The sequence below is a fragment of the Trichechus manatus genome, unplaced genomic scaffold (genome assembly GCF_000243295.1).
Source record: "Trichechus manatus latirostris isolate Lorelei unplaced genomic scaffold, TriManLat1.0 scaffold00235, whole genome shotgun sequence".
Classification (NCBI taxonomy): domain Eukaryota; kingdom Metazoa; phylum Chordata; class Mammalia; order Sirenia; family Trichechidae; genus Trichechus; species Trichechus manatus.
The window spans coordinates 2,149,857-2,171,371 of record NW_004444171.1 but is presented as its reverse complement, the minus strand read 5'-3'; the positions used below and the strand labels follow the sequence as shown (position 1 = coordinate 2,171,371).

At 40.3% G+C, this 21,515-nt stretch overlaps 1 protein-coding gene across 1 annotated transcript in view; it reads left to right on the top strand.

The window, feature by feature from the left end:
• Positions 1 to 1,855: 1,855 nt before the first annotated feature.
• Positions 1,856 to 21,515, top strand: part of COBL (cordon-bleu WH2 repeat protein) — a 237,734-nt gene continuing 218,074 nt past the window's right edge. The window contains exons 1-2 of the mRNA XM_023743099.1: positions 1,856 to 1,863; positions 2,078 to 2,281. Coding sequence (XP_023598867.1) covers positions 1,856 to 1,863; positions 2,078 to 2,281 — 212 coding nt within the window. The remainder of the gene's footprint in view (positions 1,864 to 2,077; positions 2,282 to 21,515) is intronic.

Sequence of the window (21,515 nt, the reverse complement as noted above, 5' to 3'; positions counted from 1 at the left end):
TCGAAAATATTACTGTGAAGTGCATCATGGCTGCCAGATCATACTTAGCTAGCAGTGATAGCAGCAAGAGGCAAAGGAGAAGTATCAGTTTGGAAGTGAAACAAAAGATATGCCATATAACTTTGCTAAGTATATAACATGGTGTTCACACAAAGTCCAAATCACATAGCATCCTGTTTCATAGAACTTACCTGTTTCGTGTTTCCTTCTGTTGTACGTAGGGTCGCTATGAGTTGGAACCAACTCGACGGCACCTAAGAACAACAACAACATATATCTTTCTAGACTGTTTTATGATTATTGCTATAATGTATACTTCTTCTTTACAATATGAAATTTTCCTAAACAAGCAATGTTTTGACACTTTTTTTTTAAAAATCTGTACCGAGCATTTTTGCACATCAAATTATATACTTTTAAAGTATATTTAATGGCTACCAGTATAACATTTTTTTCAAGTACCATAATTTATTGTAATTGTCTCATTGATGTATAGTCAGATTATTTTTTTTCCTTGTTTTCCCTTTTAAGTTATGTTGTAATGAGCATCTTTGAACCTTTAGCAATGTGCTCTTGTGAGGTTATTTAGGATAAATTTCTAGAATTGGAATTACTGTGTCTCTGATACCTTGTGTCAAAGTGCTGTCGAGAAGATTCTCTACCAGTAGAATTTAAATGGCTTTGAGAGCTCATTGCTTCTTTGTGGATCCTCTAACTAGAGTATGGTCAGAGGTAGGAGAGTAAGGTGGGCAAGAGTATGCTCTTTGGAGTCAGCCCTGTTGGGTTTCCACCTCAGCTCTGACGCTGGGTAATTGTATGATGTTAGCTAAGCTACTTATCTCTCTGAGACTAAGTTTTTTTAGCTCCAAAATATTTTGAGGACTGAATGAGGTAAGCTTATGTTACTTGCATAGGTCCTAGTGAATTTTAAGTGCTGAATAAATACTAGATATCATTATTAAATTCTCCATTATGGTACAAATGGTTAAGCACTTGACTACTAACCGAAGGGCTGGCAGTTCAAACCCACCCAGCAACACCTCGGAAGAAAGACCTGACAATCTGCTTCTGAAAAATCACAGTCTTGAAAACCCTATGGAGCACAGTTCGACTATGATACACATGGGATCACTATGAGTTGGAATTAACTGAATGGAAACTGGTTTGGTTATTGGATTATTATTATTATTATTATAAAATATCCAGTGTTTTATAAGGTCCGTGGCCTTCCCTGACTAATCTGGAGTAGACAAGCATTTCTAAAAATGTTCACCAGAGTCTATGATTCATTGTCAGGTGGCTTATTTAGAAATCTCTTGCACAGTGTGTCGAACATTCAAAGCACAGTTGGAAATAATGTGAAAACAAACTACATTAAGACATGATAACTCACTTTCTTCTGTGCCAAACAGCTACATGTCTCTACCTCCCCAAAGTCCTGCATCGACGAGTGTTGGTCTGATTGGTGTTCTGGCTAATTTAGTATGTCTTTATATGGTCCCAGCATATCTCCAGTATCATAGATCCTTGGATCCAGTTAGTATGTCTTGATAAGACCTCAAAATACCTTCAGTATCATGGGTCCATGGATCCAGAGCTGGGACAGGGATTTAAACTACAGAACTTCAGACTATTAGTGGAACCCACTTAATTAGTTGTGATTTGCAGTCCACCCAGTGATTCAGAAAGGGCTGGTCCAATCAAGCTCTGCTATAATAACCCACATCTTGCTCAGCTGAAAAAAGTATGGTAGTGCCATTCTCAGTTGTGAATATGTTTTTAGGATGTTTTTTCCCAGGAACACTTCCTTTCAGAAGTGCTTCCTCTGTTCTTATTTTCATTGTTTAGGGAGGATATGGTATTGTAAATTTCTGTTAGCAGTGAGGAGTGCTGACATGCTGATTTTAAAAGGGCCATGCAACTCAGGAGGCATTTCTAAGGAGAGGAAAACAATTTTATAAGGAAGAATTATGATGATGAAGGTACTTAAAAGCTGATGAATGTTATTAGGTGATTGTATTAACTTGTTATGTTGAAAACTGCTACTTCATTCAATCCTTTTGTTGTCATTTTCAAGGAGGAAGATGAAGGCTCGGGCTCCCCCTCCTCCTGGAAAGGCTGCTACTTTGAATGTTCATGGTGAACGGAAACCTAGCAGAGATTTGGGCCTTAGCCCTCAGCAGAACCTTATCAACATGAAGGAAAATCTGCGGAACAGTATGGTGGATATCACCGTGGTTCTCCCCAGTGGGCTGGAGAAGAAGAGTATGGTCAGTGGGAGGTAAGATAAAGGGTGTTTCAGGGAGGAGTCACTGTATTTCGATTTGCAGGTATAAGGAGGAGAACTGAAGAGTGGATTGTGATGTATTGCACTTCCTTCTATGTTAAGTTTGACTTGGTAGGCTTCTTGAGTATAAATCTGGGCCTAGGTAGCAATCTAGGACAACCTGAAATGTCTTACCTGAAATAAGTATGTGCTGCTGGGTCTGATCAAGGCTCACCATAATCCTTAGGATGACAAAGATTCCACTGCCCACTGTGTTAGACAGCAGCTCAAAAAGAAGGCCAGGTGTGGAGTCCCTTATGCAACTCCAAGTAAGGTGACCAACATGCCCAGGTTCAAACCTGAAACCAGAATTTGCTGGTATCTTTTCCTTCAAAATTATACAGCCTGGAGGGCAGCCTCCTGAATTAATCATTCAAATATCCAGTTATAAACTGACTATGTTGTTGTTGATGTTAGGTGCCTTCAAGTGAGTTCCGACACAAAGCAACCCTGTGTACAACAGAACAAAATACTGCCTCATCCTGCACCATCCTCACAACCATTGCTGTGCTTGAGCCTGTTGTTGCAGCCGCTGTGTCAGTCCATCTCGCTGAAGATCTTCCTCTCTTGCATTAACCCTCTGCTTTAGCAAGCATGATGTCCTTCTTCTCCAGGGACTGATCCCTCCAGATAACATGTACAAAGTACAGGAGACAAAGTCTTGCCATCCTCACTTCTAAGGAGCTTTCTGGCTGTACTTCTTCCAAGACAGATTAGTTCATTCTTCGGACAGTCCATAGTATATTCAGTATTCTTCGCCAACATCACAATTCAAAGGGATCAATTCTTCTTTCGGTCTTCCTTATTCATTGTCCAGCTTTCACATGCATATGAGGTGATTGAAAATACCATGGCTTGGGTCAGGCACACCTTAGTTCACAAAGTAACATCTTTGCTTTTTAACACTTAGAAAGGTCTTTTGCAGTAGCTTTCTCCAGTGCAATCCATCTTTTGATTTCTTGACTGCTGCTTTCTTGACCTATAGAGCATATAAATACAATTGACAATCAACTCTTCCAAGTGAAAACAATTCAAGTTTAGATTAAGAAATAACATCCAATCCACGATTTAACTATGACTGTGCCAGGATAATATGTAGGTATAGTTTGTGTACATTAATCTGAAGGTGTATACATTATCTCTAGGTCTGAAGGGATAATGTGTTGTAGAAAATAAAAAAGGGTCTTCCGTTAGGAATTGTGTTCAACTGCTAGTAACAAGACTCACATAAAATAAATCTAGAGGTTGGAAGTCCATCCTATCAAAGTTGGCAGGAATCCATACCTCTTTGATTTCTGTTTCATCATCCTCAGCATTGAGATGTATCCTTAATATATCACCCAGTGGTCCATGGTGGCCACTGAGGCGCCATGCAAGAGTCTGGCAGAAAGGCACAAAGGAACAGTGTCAGCTAATTTTCTATTTAAAATCCATCCTAAAAGCCCTACCTATAACTTCTGCCTTTACCTCTTTAGCTGCAAAAGTAAGACGGGAAAATATTTTAGAATATGTGCTGCCGAAGCAAGCACTGGAAAATATTTCAGCTGGGCATAAATTCAAGATTCTACTGTTTAAAGATTGTATGTATGGAATGGATAGAAAGTGGACAAATGAATAATCACACATGGTGACTGGTTGGTTTATACAAATTAGAAAATCTACAGGAAGAAGAAAATGCAGCTGTTGATTCTGGTTCACTATTATGTAGACCTAATTTCCTTTTTTGGATGTAGAAGACCACCTGGTTCTTTTCTGAGTGCGGCATATGTCTTGAGGTGATAGAGCCAGAAGTTAGGAAATAATGATGTTCATATCTATCCCCATGGACAATGGTTGAAAGGAACATATGCAAAATGAAATCAGTGATAGGGTAGATGGTACACTTTATAAAATTTGTTGAAATGAGAAAGGATATCTCTAAAGCTTAAAAAGCAAATTGTTCGGATAAAGAAAATTGGCTAAATTCTAATCATTCGTGCTGTCAGGACATAGAACAGTAGATCAATATTTGACTTCAGGATGGAGTGCATGCATAATATTTTTCATTAAAAGTCATTATCAGGCAATATAATAGCACTTATTCTTAACAGACATTTTGCCAAAATGCAGAAAAATAAAAGAAAAAATTCACCACAAACCCTGCCTTTAGGAAATAATTAGTCACATTTATGGTTTTCCTTTAAAATATTATGAACTATTTAATACACACAGAAGAATTTATGTATGTATGTATATGCATGTATGATATAAATACAAAGGAATTTTAAATATACCCTGTGCCCATCCATGGAGCCCTTGTGGCACAATGGTTAAGTACTATGGCTGCTAACTAAAAGGTTGGCAGTTCAGATCCACCAGCTGCTCCTTGGAAACCCTGTGAGGCAGTTCTACTCTGTCCTTCAGGGTCGCTATGAGTCGAAATCAACTCGGTTTTGTGCCCATCATAAAGTTTAAGGAGGGGAACAATAACCCCACCTTCGGTGTCCCTCCCAGGTCATACCCCCATCTGTCCGTCCTTAGAATTTTGTGTTTCTAATTCCTCTACTTTTCTATATAGTTTTTGCCACTTATGCATGTATCCTTAAATGATACATTGCATGGATTTGAAATTTATAGAATGGTCTTTCTATGTGATTCTTCTGAGACTTGCTTTTATTTTTAATCTCAGAATTTTGTTTGTGGAATGTGTCATTGTTCACGCATGTATCAGTAGTTCTGCTATTTCTTCTACCTGGTATCACGTTGTGTGGATATAGCACACTTTGTTTGTGCATTCTCCTTTGATACGATAGTGGCGGTTGCAGTGGTTTCTAGTTTTTGGTCTCCCTAATGATGTTGTGAAGGCTCTCGTGCATGCCTCTTGGAAAATGTGCAGTGATTTCTCTAGGGCAGTGTTTTTCACATTGGGGTGTGTGTACCTTCAAGATGTAAGAAGACTTTCCAAGGGGGTTGTAGGTGACTTGAGACCTTGGGTAGTGCAAACTGTTAACATGGTCAACTGCTAACCAAAATGTTGGGAGGTTCGAATCCAGCCAGAGATGCCTTGGAAGAAAGGCCTGGCCACCTACTTTTGAAATATCAGCCCTTAAAAATTCTGTGGAGCACAGTTTATTCTGCACACATGGGATCACCATGAGTTGGAGTTGTTGTTACTTGCCATCAAGTTGATTCCAACTCATGGTGACCCCATGTATTACAGCAGAACTGTTCCATAGAGTTTTCTTGGCTGTAATTTAAAAACTAAAATAAGCATGCCGTAGGTTTTATTTAACTCTTTAATGAAGAAACCAGTAAGTATTACAACTAGTTCAAAGGAGAGCTCAAAATAACTGCACTTTTATTGTCAGTTGAGGAATGCTGAAATGAATTTACAAATGAATGTAAAAGGGGAGAAACTGTTCTGTAGTCACAGGGCAAGCCATAATTAATGGCATTTCACCAGACACAGGACCTATACAATCCCTCGAGGCTCCAGAATTCCCTCAAAATGATACCCAATAATCTCATTTGCCCATTTCAAAATCTTCCACGGTTATTTTCTGCGCCTGGAAACTGCAGGGATGCTGGTGTTCTTGCCAGGATGTGGACAGCTGTGCCTCAAGTTCTGTCAAAGTTACTTCCTACGCTTCTGGGGCATAAAATTGCCCAGGAAACTTTTAGACAGGCTGAGAGTGTAGCTGGTAAGAGTATGAGTCCTGGAACCAGACTGCTAAGATTTCAGTCCCAGCTCCCCTTCCTGTTAGCTGTGTGACTTGAAAGTTGATTAGGCTTGTTGACAGGATGAAATAAATCACCACATAAATTAATTCTTATTTAAATATTAAATTATTAATATTTAACAATTATCTATATTTTATTTAATATTTAATTAAATATAATGTCTAAATTAATAATAATTATATATCTGAACATTAATGTTTACTATTAATATTAAACATAAATTATTACATTTTAATAATTATTACACTTGGATCATTAGTCAATCAGAATTGACTTGACAGCAATGAGGTTGTTGTTTTTAATATTAATATTAAATAATTATTAAGTGATAATTAAAAAATTAAATCACTTAGCATTAGTAGCTGATTCACACTAAACACATATTATGCTAAAATCCAAAACCAAACCCTTTGCCGTCAAGTCGATTCTGACTCATAGCGACCCTATAGGACAGAGTAGAACTTGGTTCAGGAGGTCTACAAACCCCCTGCAACTGTAATCAGAATATTGAATGTAAATATGAATTTTTCCAGGAAGTGATTATTCAGCTTTTATTCCAACTGTTAGAAGAGCATATGAACACAGAAATGGTACAGTCCCTATTTGTGAGGGTAGAGATGGGTGAGTAGGCACTGAACCTTTAAACTTGATGCTGGAGTCATAAAGTGTAATGATTCCTTCACCCTCTGTGTTACCCTCTGCGCTTACGTTGGGCTTAGGGAAGCTTGGGAGAAATTCTGTCCGTCTTCTCCTCGCCCTACCTCCCAGGCCCCAGCCCCCCAACACATGTTGTTGGTGGTGGTTGCTGTCAAGTCAGTTCCGACTCATGGCAACCCCATGTGTGCAGAGTGGAACTGCTCCATAGTGTTTCGTTGTTGTTAGAATACACACAGCAGAACATATACCAGTTCAAAATTTCTACATGTACAATTCAGTGACATTGATTACATTCCCCAAGTTGTGCGACCATTCTCAACCGCTTTTTCTGAGTTGTTCCTCCCTCACCAGCATAAACTCACTGCCCCCTAAGGTTTGTATCTAATCTTTCAAGTTGCTGTTGTCAGTTTTATCCCATATAGATAGTTCTTAAAAGAGCACAGTGCTCAAGGCAGACATTCTTTACTGGTTAAATTAAACTATTGTTAAGTTTAAAGATATTTTTTGTCTGAGTTTTAAAGGTTGTCTCAGGGCAGTAGTTTCAAGGGTTCTTAATGGAAGCAGATCACCAGGAATTTTCTTCCTCCATACCACAGGCTGGATTGAACCACCAACCTTTTGGTTATCAGTCAAGCATAAACTGCTTGTACCACGTTGGGACCTCTTGAAAGATTTAAGGGAATCAATTTGCAGATCCTCAGTTCCCACATGTATCTTTTCGAAGCCTATGAGTATGCCTGTGGGCCACTTCCTTTTCCTACTTCACTCACAAAAGGGACAATTTGAAATATTGTCAGAGCCTCCTTCAAGCATAGTGTTAAGAGCTCTATTGCCAATAGAATTTTTAATTTTATGTTTAGTATTTATCAAAATGTATCATAATTATGTTGTTTGATTAATTTTGTACTACTAGTATTACTATTTCTAGTAACTCAATCTGTAATAAAAAAAGTTTAGTCAGTCACAGGAAATAAATGTTTATACATATTTTTGCTGTAGAGAAGTATGATAAAGTAATCAATTACAAAACCCGTCAAGCATAAAAATATATTCGTGTAACTCTGATAGGGAAATAAATGGAAATAATATTTCTAGGAAAACAAGGAGAACAATAAATGATACAAAATTTTTAATTCTTACAAAGGAGTTTATTCACATATATTTAAAATGGATAATGGTGGATATCCATCACTCTGGATGTTTTTATTGTGATGAATACATTTACAGGGGTACTATGAAAGTTTTACTGTACAATATAAGTATTTTGGTTATACCTGAAATCAGATCTTTTGAATATTTAAACTTTATAATGAAAAATTCTAGATGACAGCTTAGTGGGCAAAGGGCTACATATTTACAAAAAAAATTATTTTATAGGATATGTGAACAAAAACTTGAAGAACATTGCTCCGGATCTAGGTATATAGCTAGGGCTGGAACTGTTGAGTGTTGGGATACACACCTCTTCAGCTATATTGTTGTTAGCTGCTGTTGAATCAGCTCTGACCCTAGGTTCATGGAGAACCTATGTACAACAGAATGAAACATTGCCCAGTCCTGCACCATTCACAATCACTAACATTTTCAAGTCCATTGTTTTGGCTATTATGCCATTCCTTCTCACCAGGGGTCTTCCATGCTCTCATTCGCCCTCTATTTCACCAAACTTGATGTCTTCTAGTGACTGATTTCTCCTGATGGCATGTCCAAAGCAAGTGAATTGGACAATGTTCTATTGTGATCCCACAAAGTTTTCATTGACTAATTTTTGGAGGTAGGTTGCCAGGCCTTTCTTTCTAGTCTAAGTCTAGAAGCCCTGCTGAAACCTGCCCACCATGGATGACCCTTCTGGTATTTAAAAACATTTTTTTAAGTGGCATAGCTTCTGACATCACAGCAACACACAAGCTACCATAATATGACAAACTGACAGGTGGGCGGTGGTCCCTTCTATGAGGGGATGCCAAACTGTTTTCCAAAGTGGTGCCACCAGGGCAGCATCTGGCATTCCTCTTCCATGGGAATCATGCTTGCAGCAATTCTGACAGAGGCAGGGCCCAGGTGAAAGATGAGATCTATATTCAGGCAGGAGGTGCCCTGGCTTGAAGCCTCGTAACCCACAGGAGCCAGTGTTTCTTGTAGTAGTTCCATAGGCATAGCTTCCAGGGTTTCCAAAAGAGGTATACCAGTTACAAGAGTCATAGCAGATAGGGAATCCAAAGCTAGGAAAGTCTCATCAGTTTTCATGCAATTTACCAATCAGGGGTCATTTTTATCATAAGTGATGTTGCCTAGCAACATAGGTAACATACCAGTTTATCACGTTGTTAGAAGATAGCTAAAAAGTCAACCAGAGGTCATATTTTCAAGTAGAAGTTTCTTTAATCTGTCAATTTGGTGAAATATAGTAATAGAGTTTTTATTAGTAAACCAACCGTGTATTACTGGGATAAACCCAACTTGCTTGTTATGTATTGTCTTTTTATTCTACATTACTCTTGTTAAGTTTTCTAATCTTTTGTTTACAATTTTTGTATCTATGTCCATCAGTGAGATTTACTGTAACATTCCTGTCTTATATTGCCTTGTGTGGTTGAGGTGTCAAGGTTGTTTACGCCTCATAAAATTAGTTGGATGTGATTAACCTCTTTTAAATTCTTTAAAATAATTTGTGGAAAGCCGTACACTTTCTTACTGTTTGCTTTCCTATATTTTTACTCTCTTTTGCTTTTTTTTTTTTTTTGGATTGATTGAATTTTTTATCTCTTTTTCTAACCCTGTTGCTATTATCTTACTGACTACTGTGGAAATTATAATTTGAATACATGATTTAACTGCTATGTTCCTGAACAATATAAGGTTCTTAAAATATTTTAATTCCATTCAATCATTTCTTCCAGTTTAAAATGGGAGAGATATTTATCTTTTATAATCTCTAAAATCAGACATCATTATTGTTTTATATTGCCAGTCTTGTTTAAAAAGATTATCCTACACCTTTACATATTTCTTTGCTCCGTATTCCTTGTGGCATCTCAGATCTTTCTTTTGGAATTATTCATCTTCTTTCTGAAATATATACTTTAGAATTTCCTTTAATGAGGGTCTGTCAGTGCCTAATACTCAGTTTGTTTGTTTGAAACTGCCATCAATTTTCCCTCAGTCAAATGGCAAACTAGTTTGCTATTTGTACAATTCTGGGTTAACCATTGTATTTTATTACGCTTTGAAGATACAGTTATGCTGTCTTCTGGTTTCCATATAATTATTGAAAAGTCAGCTGTCAGCCTAATTATCATTTCTTTGTAGGTAATCTCTCTTCTTTTTTCCTCTGCCTGATTTTATCTTTGATGTTCTGCACTGTTACTACAATCTAACTCGAATCCATTGTGTTTTCCAAATATGAAGATTTATATATTTTATCACTTGCAGGAAATTTTTAAACCACTTTTAGTATTACTTAATCACTTTTAGTCTTGCTCCTCTCCTACTTGATCGATTTCTGGAAATTTCTTTCCCCATTCTCCATCTCTTACCTTCAAATTCTGTATGTTCCATCTCTGAGTCATTCTATGATGACTTCTGGATATTTTCTTCAGTTCTTTCAGTTTGCTAGCTCTTCATATTAGTTTTATCTGCTACGTGACCCTCCCCCTTAATTTTTATTTCAAAAATTAAAATCTTCTTATCTGGTAGCTCTGTTTGGTTATTTTTGAAATCTTTCTGGCTATTTTTGAGAGCCTCTTCTGCCTTATTTATGATATCAATTCCCTTTTCACTTTTTAAATAATATTTTATATTCTGTATCTGATAATTTCAATATAAGAAAAAAATTAGATCTGTCATCCCCCCACCCCCCAGTTGATTTTCACTCATGGTGCTACGTTCCTTGTGAGGCTTTTTAAAATTTTTTAAAATACTAATCACATATATATGGGAATTCTTATCTGAGGGCCACCTTTTGGGCCTGAGTTAAAGATGCTTTTATCCAGAGAGGATTTATCTTTGATTCTTCCAATTTCCTGGGACACCACTAATCTGGGGCCGCGTTGACCTTGATTCTCCTCTTCGGGATTTTTGGTAGCACTGGTGGTGTGCATCCAGTTCAGAGGAGCACTTGTTTGCCCCCACTTTTTACTTCCATCACTGGCTCCTGACCAAGTATTTTCCTCTTACTAGTTCACTCTTTCACTAAGAGCTTAGCGTTAGTAGTTCCAGTTTTAGGTGAGGATCCAACTCTTGCACAGCCTTAGATGTTGTCTCCTAACTCCTGCAAGGCTATTAAAATCTAAGTTCTAGGCAACAGAGCATTAGTTCTAAGCAACAGAGGCCCAGGCAGCCACCTGTTTCAGGGATTGCTTGCCTCTCCAATTCCTCCTCCTTTCATAATTTTGGTCTACGGGGATCTCTCCAGCTTTATTTTTGGCCTAATCATGCATTTAATTTAAAAAAATTTTTTTTTTCGCAGCATTTTTAGGTGTTCTGTTGTGGTGGGAAGGTTTTTAAGTTCTCTTGCCAGATCTTCTTCTGAAACTAGAGCTCCCCAGCTATTCTCTATAATTAGGGCTGTCTGTTTCTGTTTTATGGAGTAGTGGCCCTCGTACATACCCAATTCCCTTTTAACTTTATAACTTGAAAAGCGTATCACATTATCGTAGTTTTAACAGTTAGTTTAAGGTGCATACAGTTTTATCAGTGAGTGTATTATGATTTATTTACCATTCTGATATTTTGGAGCATTTAGGTCATTTCCAGTTTTTTGTTTGTTTGTTTTGCTGTCATAAACAGTGCTTTGCACCTAAAGCTTTTTTTCCCCAGATATCAAAATACTTCCTCAGCATAGATTCCCAGATGTAGAATTACCAGTCAAATTATTTGAATATTTAAAAGATTATAATCCTGATATTATAATTAACGCTACTAATGCTAATGATGATAGCTGCCGCCTACATGTTGCTGACCAATCCCCAGGCTCTGTGACAGAAATGAAAATGAACAAGGAACAGGTCAACCCTCCCCTCCCACCCCTGCCCCCAGGATCTTAAATCCCAGGGAACATCTCTGACAACTAGTGAATATGATTCTGATTGGAATAGTATCTTACCCTGTGTTGGAGTTTTAAAATAAAACAAGTGTTGACTTTTAAATCCGTTTTCTAGCTCAATATTTATTTCAACTCTTTTTATCGTGACAAGATTGCTAATTTTTCTTTTCATTTACCTACTAAAAGTTGGGTATGGTTTTAGTAGTAACACAGGGACAGTTGGATTCAAAAAAAAAAAAAGAAAATCTGTGAAAACTCTCCCTACTGATAAAAATATTGTGAGCTGAAGAATGACCACATGTGGAATATCCCAGAAGGGGGCGCGCCAATGTTGAATACCGCGTAAGTGGTGAGGGGAGGCCGATTTTCATTTCTCTTCACTTAATGTCCCCCTCGTCGAAGGACTGGAATGTTGGGAAAGAGCTGCACCTCAGAGGCCCAATTTATAGTTATGTATTTTATCAGGAAATGGCATTGCAGGTGACCTCTTAAAGACGTGAGTACAGCATGCATCCAGTTTTATAAACAGCGTGAAGGTAAACAGAATACCCACCTGAAAAATACTAAACACTTTTCATACAAAAATGAAACTGTTGTAATTCTTGTCATGTATTTTTTACTTTCTTTTTTTTCCCTGATAAAAGAGAAGCCACCATTGTGTAGTTTTGGAGTATGGTTACGAAGACTAGGTGTAATGTTAGAGTATTACAATAATTTTCTCTTTCCAAGTAGTAAATGATAATCCCACCTCCAAGATTTCCTGTAAGATTGAGAGCGGCCCGTAAGCTTCTCAAGTGGAGGCTGGGATGATAAATATTGCTGATGTGGCAGCTTCTTGCTCAGGGAATTGGTTTTCCGTATAATACTCTTCAATAACACAAGAGTAGGCTGAAGCTAAATTCCTGAAGCTTGCTTAAAATAGATCTATTTTTTTTGTTGTTGTTGTTGCCGATGTTGTTTCTCTTCTGCTATTAAATTCTGGGTTTAGCAAAGGGCGCACACACCTTTTCACAGGATAAGTGAGTTGTTTGTAATCTATCCTCAGCCTCTTAACCGTGTTATTTCCTGACAGGAAAGATTTCTCATAAAGAAAACCCACTAGTAACTGGATTATGAGAATCTCATTCTGGGTATCACATGAGGTTTTTTGTTTGTTTGTTTGTTTTTTGTTGTAGCTTCTCTTGGATTTAGAAGCATAAATAGAAATCCAAGTCTGTTCTTACGTTCTTACAGAGATATAGCCATGGGAACTGGTGTCCTGGGCTGTTCTGGAGGAAAATGCCCTGGCATCCTTTTAGGAGCGGTGATACCAACACTGCAGATGGCTGCTGGAAGGAGGCCACCAATCCAATCGCTTTAATTGGGGCACAAGCACAGAGAAGATCTTTGAAGAGACAACGCCCTCAGCCAAAAGGGAGCTTCATAAAAGTGTGTCAGGCATTTAGAGTTTTTGGGGCGTGTCATTTTGATGTGGTGAATTAGTTATGTCCAGTTAGGCTCACATATACCCAGTGGTCGGGGCAGGAAAGAACCAAACATTTCCTTTGCAACACGGAGGAAATCTCCCTCCATACTCAGTCCTGTGACTCTGATGCTGAGGGCTGTCACACTCCTTTTGCGATAAACAGTAGTTTACAACCGTGCAGGGAAATTTAGACATCAGTCCCTGAAAATAGCAAGGACTCTCATGGGGGCAGATTCAGGGCTCCAGGTTGCTTGTGGAGAGAGCTCACCCTTTCTAAGACGAAGGGGAAGGGAAGGATCATCAGCCCTGGTTAGTTCTTTTTTGGACCCCTTCCAGCATGGTGTTGGTGAAGCCTCTGAGGTGGCTTGGGGACCCCACCGGGTCTGAAGTTGTCAAGGGGGCAGATGTGTGCTCTGCTCACAGTTTGCAAGGGCCTGTGGGCTTGAGTTTGATCTGGATGGTGAGCTCATGGCTCCAGGGGCTGACAAAGCTGGCTCTGACTTAGCCCTCCAGTGGCCCAGAAAGAGGAGAAAGTAAGTTAAGGACGTGAAGTTAGAAATGGCAGTTTCAATGCCAGGTCCTGGGGACTCTGCCAGAAGAAGACCGTTCTCTAAATAACAGGACTAACAGCTTTTGTTGTGTTATGTTTAAATTTTCATTTGAAGAAAATAACTCTTTTACTTAAATTTATGGGACACGAAGCCCATATTGGTAGCATTTGCTAGTGGCGAACCTCCTGGAACAGGCTTTCTTCTCAGCCCTTGTAATGAAGTTCATCAGCACGGTTCTAACTCACTGTTTCTAGTGACTACCAAAAGAAACCCTGGTGGTGGAGTGGTTAAGCACTCAGCTGCTAACCGAAAGGTTGGCGGTTTGAACCCACCAGTCGCTCTGCAGAGAAAAATGTGGCAGTCTGCTTCCATAAAGATTTACAGCCTTGGAAGCCCTGTGGGGCAGTTTTTACTCTGTCCTATAGGGTCGCTATGGAGCCCTGGTGGCACAGTGGTTAATAGCTCAGCTGCTAACCAAAAGGTTGGCAGTTCGGATCCACTAGCTGCTCCTTGGCTACCCTATGGGGCAATTCTACTCTGTCCTCTAGGGTCGCTGTGAGTCAGAATCAACTGAACAGCAGTGGGCTTGATTTCAGGTATAGGGTTGCTGTGAGTTGGAATTGACTTGACAGCAGCAGATTTTTTAAGTGACTACCAATACCAGTTGCTGTCCAGTCAACTCTGAGTCATGGCGACCCCATGTGTGTCAGAGTAGAAATGTGCTCCATAGAGTTTTCAATGGCTGATTTTTCAAAAGTAGATCCCCAGGCTTTTTCTTCAGGGTACCTCTGGGTGGACTTGAACAGCCAGCCATTCAGTTAGCAGCTGAGTGCATTAACGGTTTGCATCACCTAGGGGCTCCTTTTAATGACTACCTCCACTAAATGTTTCTGCATCATTAAGGCTTTGTTTGTTTGGCTTAGGAGTAAGAGGTTACAGAAAGTGCTGTTATTTTATTTTTTTCCTGATATTATTGTCACACCAGTCATACAGAGATGAAGTCTCATTTTGTAGGATTTTGATAGATTATGAAAATGTTTGTTCATTAAGCAAAATGTGTATTGAATTACTGACTTTTGCAAGGTACTGGGAAGAGAACATCCCAGCAAGCAGAGGGAAATAAATAGTATTTGCAAAATGACCAGTTAGTGCAAGAAGTGGGTAGGTTAATATTACTTGAACCTAAGTTGAGAAAGGGCATTGGGCCTGGACGCTTGGGGTGGCCCTGTCCTGAAGAGTCTTATAGGCCACTCTGTAGACCCATGGGTCTCGAAAGTCCCCATACCACCAGGATATGAGAGAGTATCCTAGCGCTAGACAAGTCACGAGAAAAGTACGGAGCACTAGAGCATTCGTTTTCCTCAAAGATAAGAAAATTATTAAAAGTAGAATGCAAAATTCACATGCTTTTTTAAGATAAATACCAACTGGTGACTTCAAAGATCACTGGGCTGTGTTCCACATCCCCTGCGGGTACTGTTAACTCTCAGCTGCCGATTGAGAAGCATGTGGGAAGGCCTACCTTCTTATAAACCGGGCATGGGAGGCACCAGGTTCTGAAATAAGATGACCTCCGAGGTTACATCAAAAGATGATGAGGCCAGAGTTAAAAAAGAGCACAAGTTCTCACTGTCAAAAAAGGGGTGCCTTTAATGTCCAATCTTAACCAGAACGCACCCCTCGTATGACCAGCTGTCCACGTGAAGCCTCTCAGGTAACACATCTCATGCTATCAGTTCTGGGTAGGACAACTGCCAGGTTCTCCAGGGTTCAGTTTCTGCATATCCGCTCTCCCCACGTCAGCTCCAACTAGCTATGACTTTTAGACACTTTCCAAACTTGAGTGCCCATAAAGGAGGTATGCGCCCTCCATTAGCAACAATCCCCACCTCCATTCAGACCCAGCACACACTTGTGGTAGCTTCCTAGCCCCAGAAGGCATTTGGGTTTTGTTAGGGTCTGGCCAACTCTCTGGGATGCAACACTGCCATCTGATTGTCCCTCTATCATTAGTTTTGGTTCCATTCTGATAACTGGTCTTCTGACTTGTACCTGAGATGCAGGCACCCCTGGCCATTTATCTGCTGCCTTGTGCCCTCCTGCCTCAGTTGATGGGCCTAGGATCCCAGACTTCTGTAACATTTGGATTCTTGCTGGTGTCCCCAGCCTCGAATATGGCTGACAATCTTCCCCAGCGCGGCCTTCTTCAGGTCACCTGCCTCTCTCAATTGTTCTTTTTCATATTCTGCCTGCATGTTTTTCTGTGTTGGACTGCCTTATGGAGGACCTACTTGGCATCTTGCCATGCCTGTTTGATGCCATACTATGCTGTCAGACTGGACATTCTTCCAGGGCTGGCTGCCGCCCTGGTTATACCATACGTTGCCTCACCCAGGGATTAAGGCCACATGCTAGACCTGGTCCCACATAAGAAACTAGGCCATGTAGGACCGGCTTAAGATTTGACAGTGTAATGAGATTAAGTTTAACATTGCACCAGGAAGGAGCTACCTTAAAGGAATTTATAAAATTGGCACTAAGTGACCCATTTATTCAGTCATGTATGTACTAAGTGGACATTACTTGAGTATTAGAATACAGTGATTTTCAAAGTGTGGCTCTTGGACCAGCAGCATCAGCAGTATCCAGGAACTTACTAGAAATGGACATTCTCAGGTCCAGCCCAGACCTACTGCATCAGAAACTCTGTGGGTTGGGGCCCAGCAGTCTGTGTTTTACCAAGCCCTAAGGTTTCTGGTTGCATGTTAAACTTTGAGAACCCCTGCTATATAGTGCATGGTACTTGCTTTGCTGGATTTTAAGAGTATTTATATGAGCCCACGGTCCCAAGAATCAGCTGAGTCTCATGTCATGATGGCCTGAAGGGGGTATAGTTGGAATGATTCACTTACGCAGCTCAAGAGCAATCCTTTTGCAGCCTTATCATTAGAGAGGAAGAGTATTTGTTAATCTGTTTCCACACTGAATGTAGTAAGAGAGTCTGGTTAGGACCAGTCTTTCTGATTTAGAAAGGAATACCCCCTCAGTTGTTATTATTTGCCATTAAGTCACCTTTGACTCATGGAGATCTTATGTATAGATCTAACAGAAGTAAACATTGGCCAGCCCTACACCATCTTCATGATTGTTGCTATGTTTGAGTCCATTGTTGCAGCTGTTTGTCAGTCTGTCTTACTGGTGTTTCCCTCATCTTTGCTGGCTCTCCACTTTGCAAACATGATGTCCTTCTCTAATAATAAGTCCCTCCTGATGACATGTGCAGAGTAAGCAAGTTGAAGTCTTGGATAGTATTCTATGATCCGTAGGGTTTTCATTGGCTAATTTTTGGAAGTAGATCGCTAGGCCTTTCTTCTTAATCTGTCTAGTCTTGAAGATCCATTAAAACTTGTCTGACAAGGGTGACCCTACTGGTATTTGAAATACTGGTGGCATAGCTTTCAGCATTACAACACAAGCAAGCCACCGAAAGGTGACACTCTGACAGACGGGTGGTGCACCCTCTCCATTAGAGAAGGCCAATTCACTAATCAGCTACAGTTTGCTGGAAGTATGACTTGGCCTCTCTGTCTTCCCGTGTCCCGACAGTGTGATCACCTAACTGCCTGCGCTCCGTCACCTGGTCTCTGCAGTGTACTTCGGCATTGGGAGAGAGGGTGCTGTGGACGGGGCACTCATTGTTTCTGTCTTGCTCTCTGCTAGAACTTTCAGAAACAACTATGTTTGAAAAAAGACCGTTTTTTCTTAGTGAAGGCTCTGACTCATGAAAATTATTTTTCACATTTGAAAGTTTTTTTGTTAAGAAAAAAGTATAAAAATTCTACTCACTTTTTAAATTTAAAAATAGAGATCACAACAAAAGCCAAAAATACATTTGACCTCTACATAACGAGCACTTAAAAGAGATTTGAGGAATAGAGAGACAGAGAGCTTAAAATGAAACAGAAGAGTATTGAACAAAAGGAGAAAATAATCAGAAGATCTGCCCTCACAGCCCCCACCCCTGTTCACTTGGTTTTGGGTAATCAGTGCCCTTTACTCCTATCTTTAACTCTTTCATTGAACCTGGGGTTTAACCTGGAAAAAACAAAATATGTTTATGTGCATGTATATGAAAGTATGTATTACCTAAGTGTGGGTGGTTTGAACCCATCCAGTGGCTCTGAAAACTGACCTGCTCTCATAAAGATTACAGCCTAGAAAACCTATGGGGCAGTTATGCTGTCACATGGGGTTGCTATGAGTCGAACATAAACTTGACGGCACCTAATAACAACAATATATATGTGTGTGTAAATACACACACACAAACACACACGTGGAGAGAAAGAGAGATTGATTTTCTTGAGGTCCCTGGAAAGGCCCTGGCATGGAATTATGGAATAATCACTTGGGCCCGGGGGGGTGGGCTTTGGCTCCATAGCACTGACAGTCTAGCCAACTCCTTAATATACCTGACTTTTCCTTTAGCGTTCTGAGAGTGTCTAATTGCCTTAATTTTGTTCTTTGAAAATTTGGGGAAACTTTATTCTGCATTGCCTCGAGAATGTTACTTAAAAAGGTTCTAATATCTTGGTATCTGCTGAGAGCAAAATAGCATCCAGCCAAATACAGACAGGTGATCCTCTGCCTCTAGCCAGGGCAGCAACATCCTCATATGTAGAATTCAAAATAGAAAAGATAGGAGCACATTAATTTATTTAGCCAACACTTACATGGCAGTTACCACATATCTGGCACCTTGCTGAGTGCCTTACAAGTGCAAATTAACGTAATACTGTAATAGCCCTGTGAGGTGGTACTATCATTGGGCCGTCCCAGATGAGGGGATCGAGGCAGGAGAGGTTCTGCCAGGGGCACAGGTCAGAGAAGCGGTGAGTGGTGATACAGGCCTCAAATCCTCTCACTAACCACTCTGCTGCCTGGGAAGACACCGAGTCTCCAGTAAAAGGGTCAGGCATCTGCAAAGCTGTAGGTTAGAGGCAGGTGGGAGACGAGGAGGGGTGCCAGGCTCAGGAGGTGACTGTGTGGGAGTCAGTCAGTCATGGCAGGGCCAAGCAGCCGCTGCCAGCCCTGCTCCAGCCTTTTTCAGCCCAATTGGAAAGTTCTTTTGGCCCAGTGGCACAGTGACCTACTAAGAGCCAGTGGAAGGATATGCATGAACACATCAGAGAAGTTGTTACTCCTTTGTTCTTAGGCAGTGGGACCCAAGTTGGGATCTGGTGAATCTGTAACAAAAACTCACTAGGGGCTAGAGCTCAGTATCTCTGCCCATTGTTGGGTTCTGGTCACAGTACTGAGGTTTTCCTCTGTCTTTCTGGGTGAATTTCTCTAGTAGCATTAGAGTCTTGAAAGAACTGGCTTACTGTTCAGAGTTTTAAAATGCCAGCCCAAGAGCAGATTACAAGGTGTGCTAAAAAGTGGCAGAAAAACCACACTGTCACAACGGCCACGTGCACCTTGGTTTACAAAGGCCATGTTCCTGAAAAGTACATCAAATCATATTTAAAATGAGCCTGGAGAAGTGTCTCATGAAGTGAAAACTCTGTGGGAACCTTTGCAAGATGAGTTCATCCTTTTGCAACCATGACGTAATATGTTCGAGATTTTGCATATCTGGCTTCCTAAATGCATCTCAAGTCAGGTCTTCATTAGAATGCTGCGTCCATTTGCCATTCACAAGTAGAGAGGGCCTGAAAGAGAAGAAAATAGTTATCAAAGCTTGAGCTCATATTATACCAAGACATCCTTACTTTTCATGTAGAAATGCTTATGTCCGAAGCACCTGTTGTAACCACCAGGAATGGATGCTGTCTGATTTGTTCCTCCAGGTTGTTATAACTCATGTCTGTGGTGATTGAGCTTTACCATCATGTTCTTGTAGTGTTTGTGCGTATGTGTGTGTGTGTGTGTGTGTGTGCGCGTGCGTGCGCACACATGCGCACGTGTAGCCCTACTCCTCCCCAACTCAATAATAAACTTGAGGTAGACCTGCTTGGGAACTCTTTTCCTCCCTTTACCCATAAACATGCTGTTGATAAGTTGCTTCTACCCTCTACTGTTGAAAATCTAACTGCAGCTTTAACTCTAAGAAGTGCTCTCTGAAAAGAAGTGTCCCACCTTAGGGTCAAGGAAGAGCGAAGGCCTGCATTGTTGTTATCGATCAGCCTGTTTCAGAGGTGACCCACATGACACATGGCTAGAGATCTGGGGACACAGTTATTTATTCAGAAAGGGGATAAATAATAAATCACTACTCTGCTAGTGTATTAAACTGTAAGCACTGGCTTCGGTTATGGTGAGATGGATCTGTTTTCGGTAATGAGACAAGTTCATCCAGCCCAAAGCTGCCCTAGGCCATTCTAAAAGAACACACCTCCTGTAATTAGATGTTTCAAACATGTGATCAGTTATGGGACTAAAAGAGCAGAAGGAGTAGCTTTTACGTTCTTTGTGGTTTAAGTTTGAAAAATTATTCAAGTATTTGTTTGAAGATATAGTTTCATTCATTGACTTAGTGAGGATAGACTATGGGTGGGGTAAGGGAAGGGAAAGAGCCTGTCAAGCAAGGGTTTGAATCCCAGCTGCACCTCTTTGTAGTTACTGGGGATAGCAATCCCCATCTCTCAGACTCCCTGCAGAGCTAACGAAATAATGCCAGGTGAAATGTATTGTGGCTCCTGGCCTGTCATAGATGCACAGTGAAGGGCAACAAATGACATGTCGTTTTAGCATCTATAATAAGTCTTTTTTCTATGCTGCTAATGTCACTCCCAGTTTTGTTTCATTAATGAGCTCATTGTTGATATAAAGATGATTTTTATTCAGGAACTGAAAGAATAACAGTCCACAGCAATTATTAACCAGTGAGCTCATATGCAGTACTTATGAGTGTCAGAGCTGTCCCGGCCCCACCAAACGACTCAATCAGAGTTCCTGAGAGCAGGCCTGGGTGCTTGAGTGTCAGACCTCACAGCTGAGTACTTGCCCTGGCTAAGAAACAAGATGTTATTCCTGATTTGTTGTTGTTGTTGTTGTTAGGTGCCGTCAAGTCGGTTCTGACTCATAGCGACCCCACGCACCACAAAACGAAACACTACCCAGCACTGTGGCATGCTCAAAATCATTGGTGTGCTTGAGCCTATTGTTGCAGCCACTATGTCAGTCCGTCTCGTTGAGGGTCTTCCTCTTTTTTGCTGACCCTCTACTTTGCCAAGCATGATGTCCTTCTCCAGGGACTGATCCCTCCTGACAACATGTCCAAAGTATGTAAGATGTAGTCTCGCCATCCTTCCTTCTAGGGAGCATTCTGGCTATACCTCCTCCAAGACAGATTTGTTTGTTGTTTTGGCAGTCCATAGTATATTCAGTATTCTTCACCAAGATCATAATTCAACGGCATCAATTCTTCTTTGGTCTTCCTTATTCACTGTTCAACTTTTGCATGCATACGATGCTATTGAAAATACCATGGCTTGGGTCAGGCGCACCCTAGTCTTCAAGGTGACGTCTTTGCTTTTCAACACCTGAAAGAGGTCTTTTGCAGCAGATTTGCCCAATGCAATGCATCTTTTGATTTCCTCACTGCTGCTTCCATGGGCAGTGATTATGGTTCCAAGTAAAATGAAATCCTTGACAACTTCAGTCTTTTCTCTGTTTATCATGATGTTGCTTATTGGTCCAGTTGTGAGGATTTTTGTTTTCTTTATGTTGAGGTGTAATCCATACTGAAGG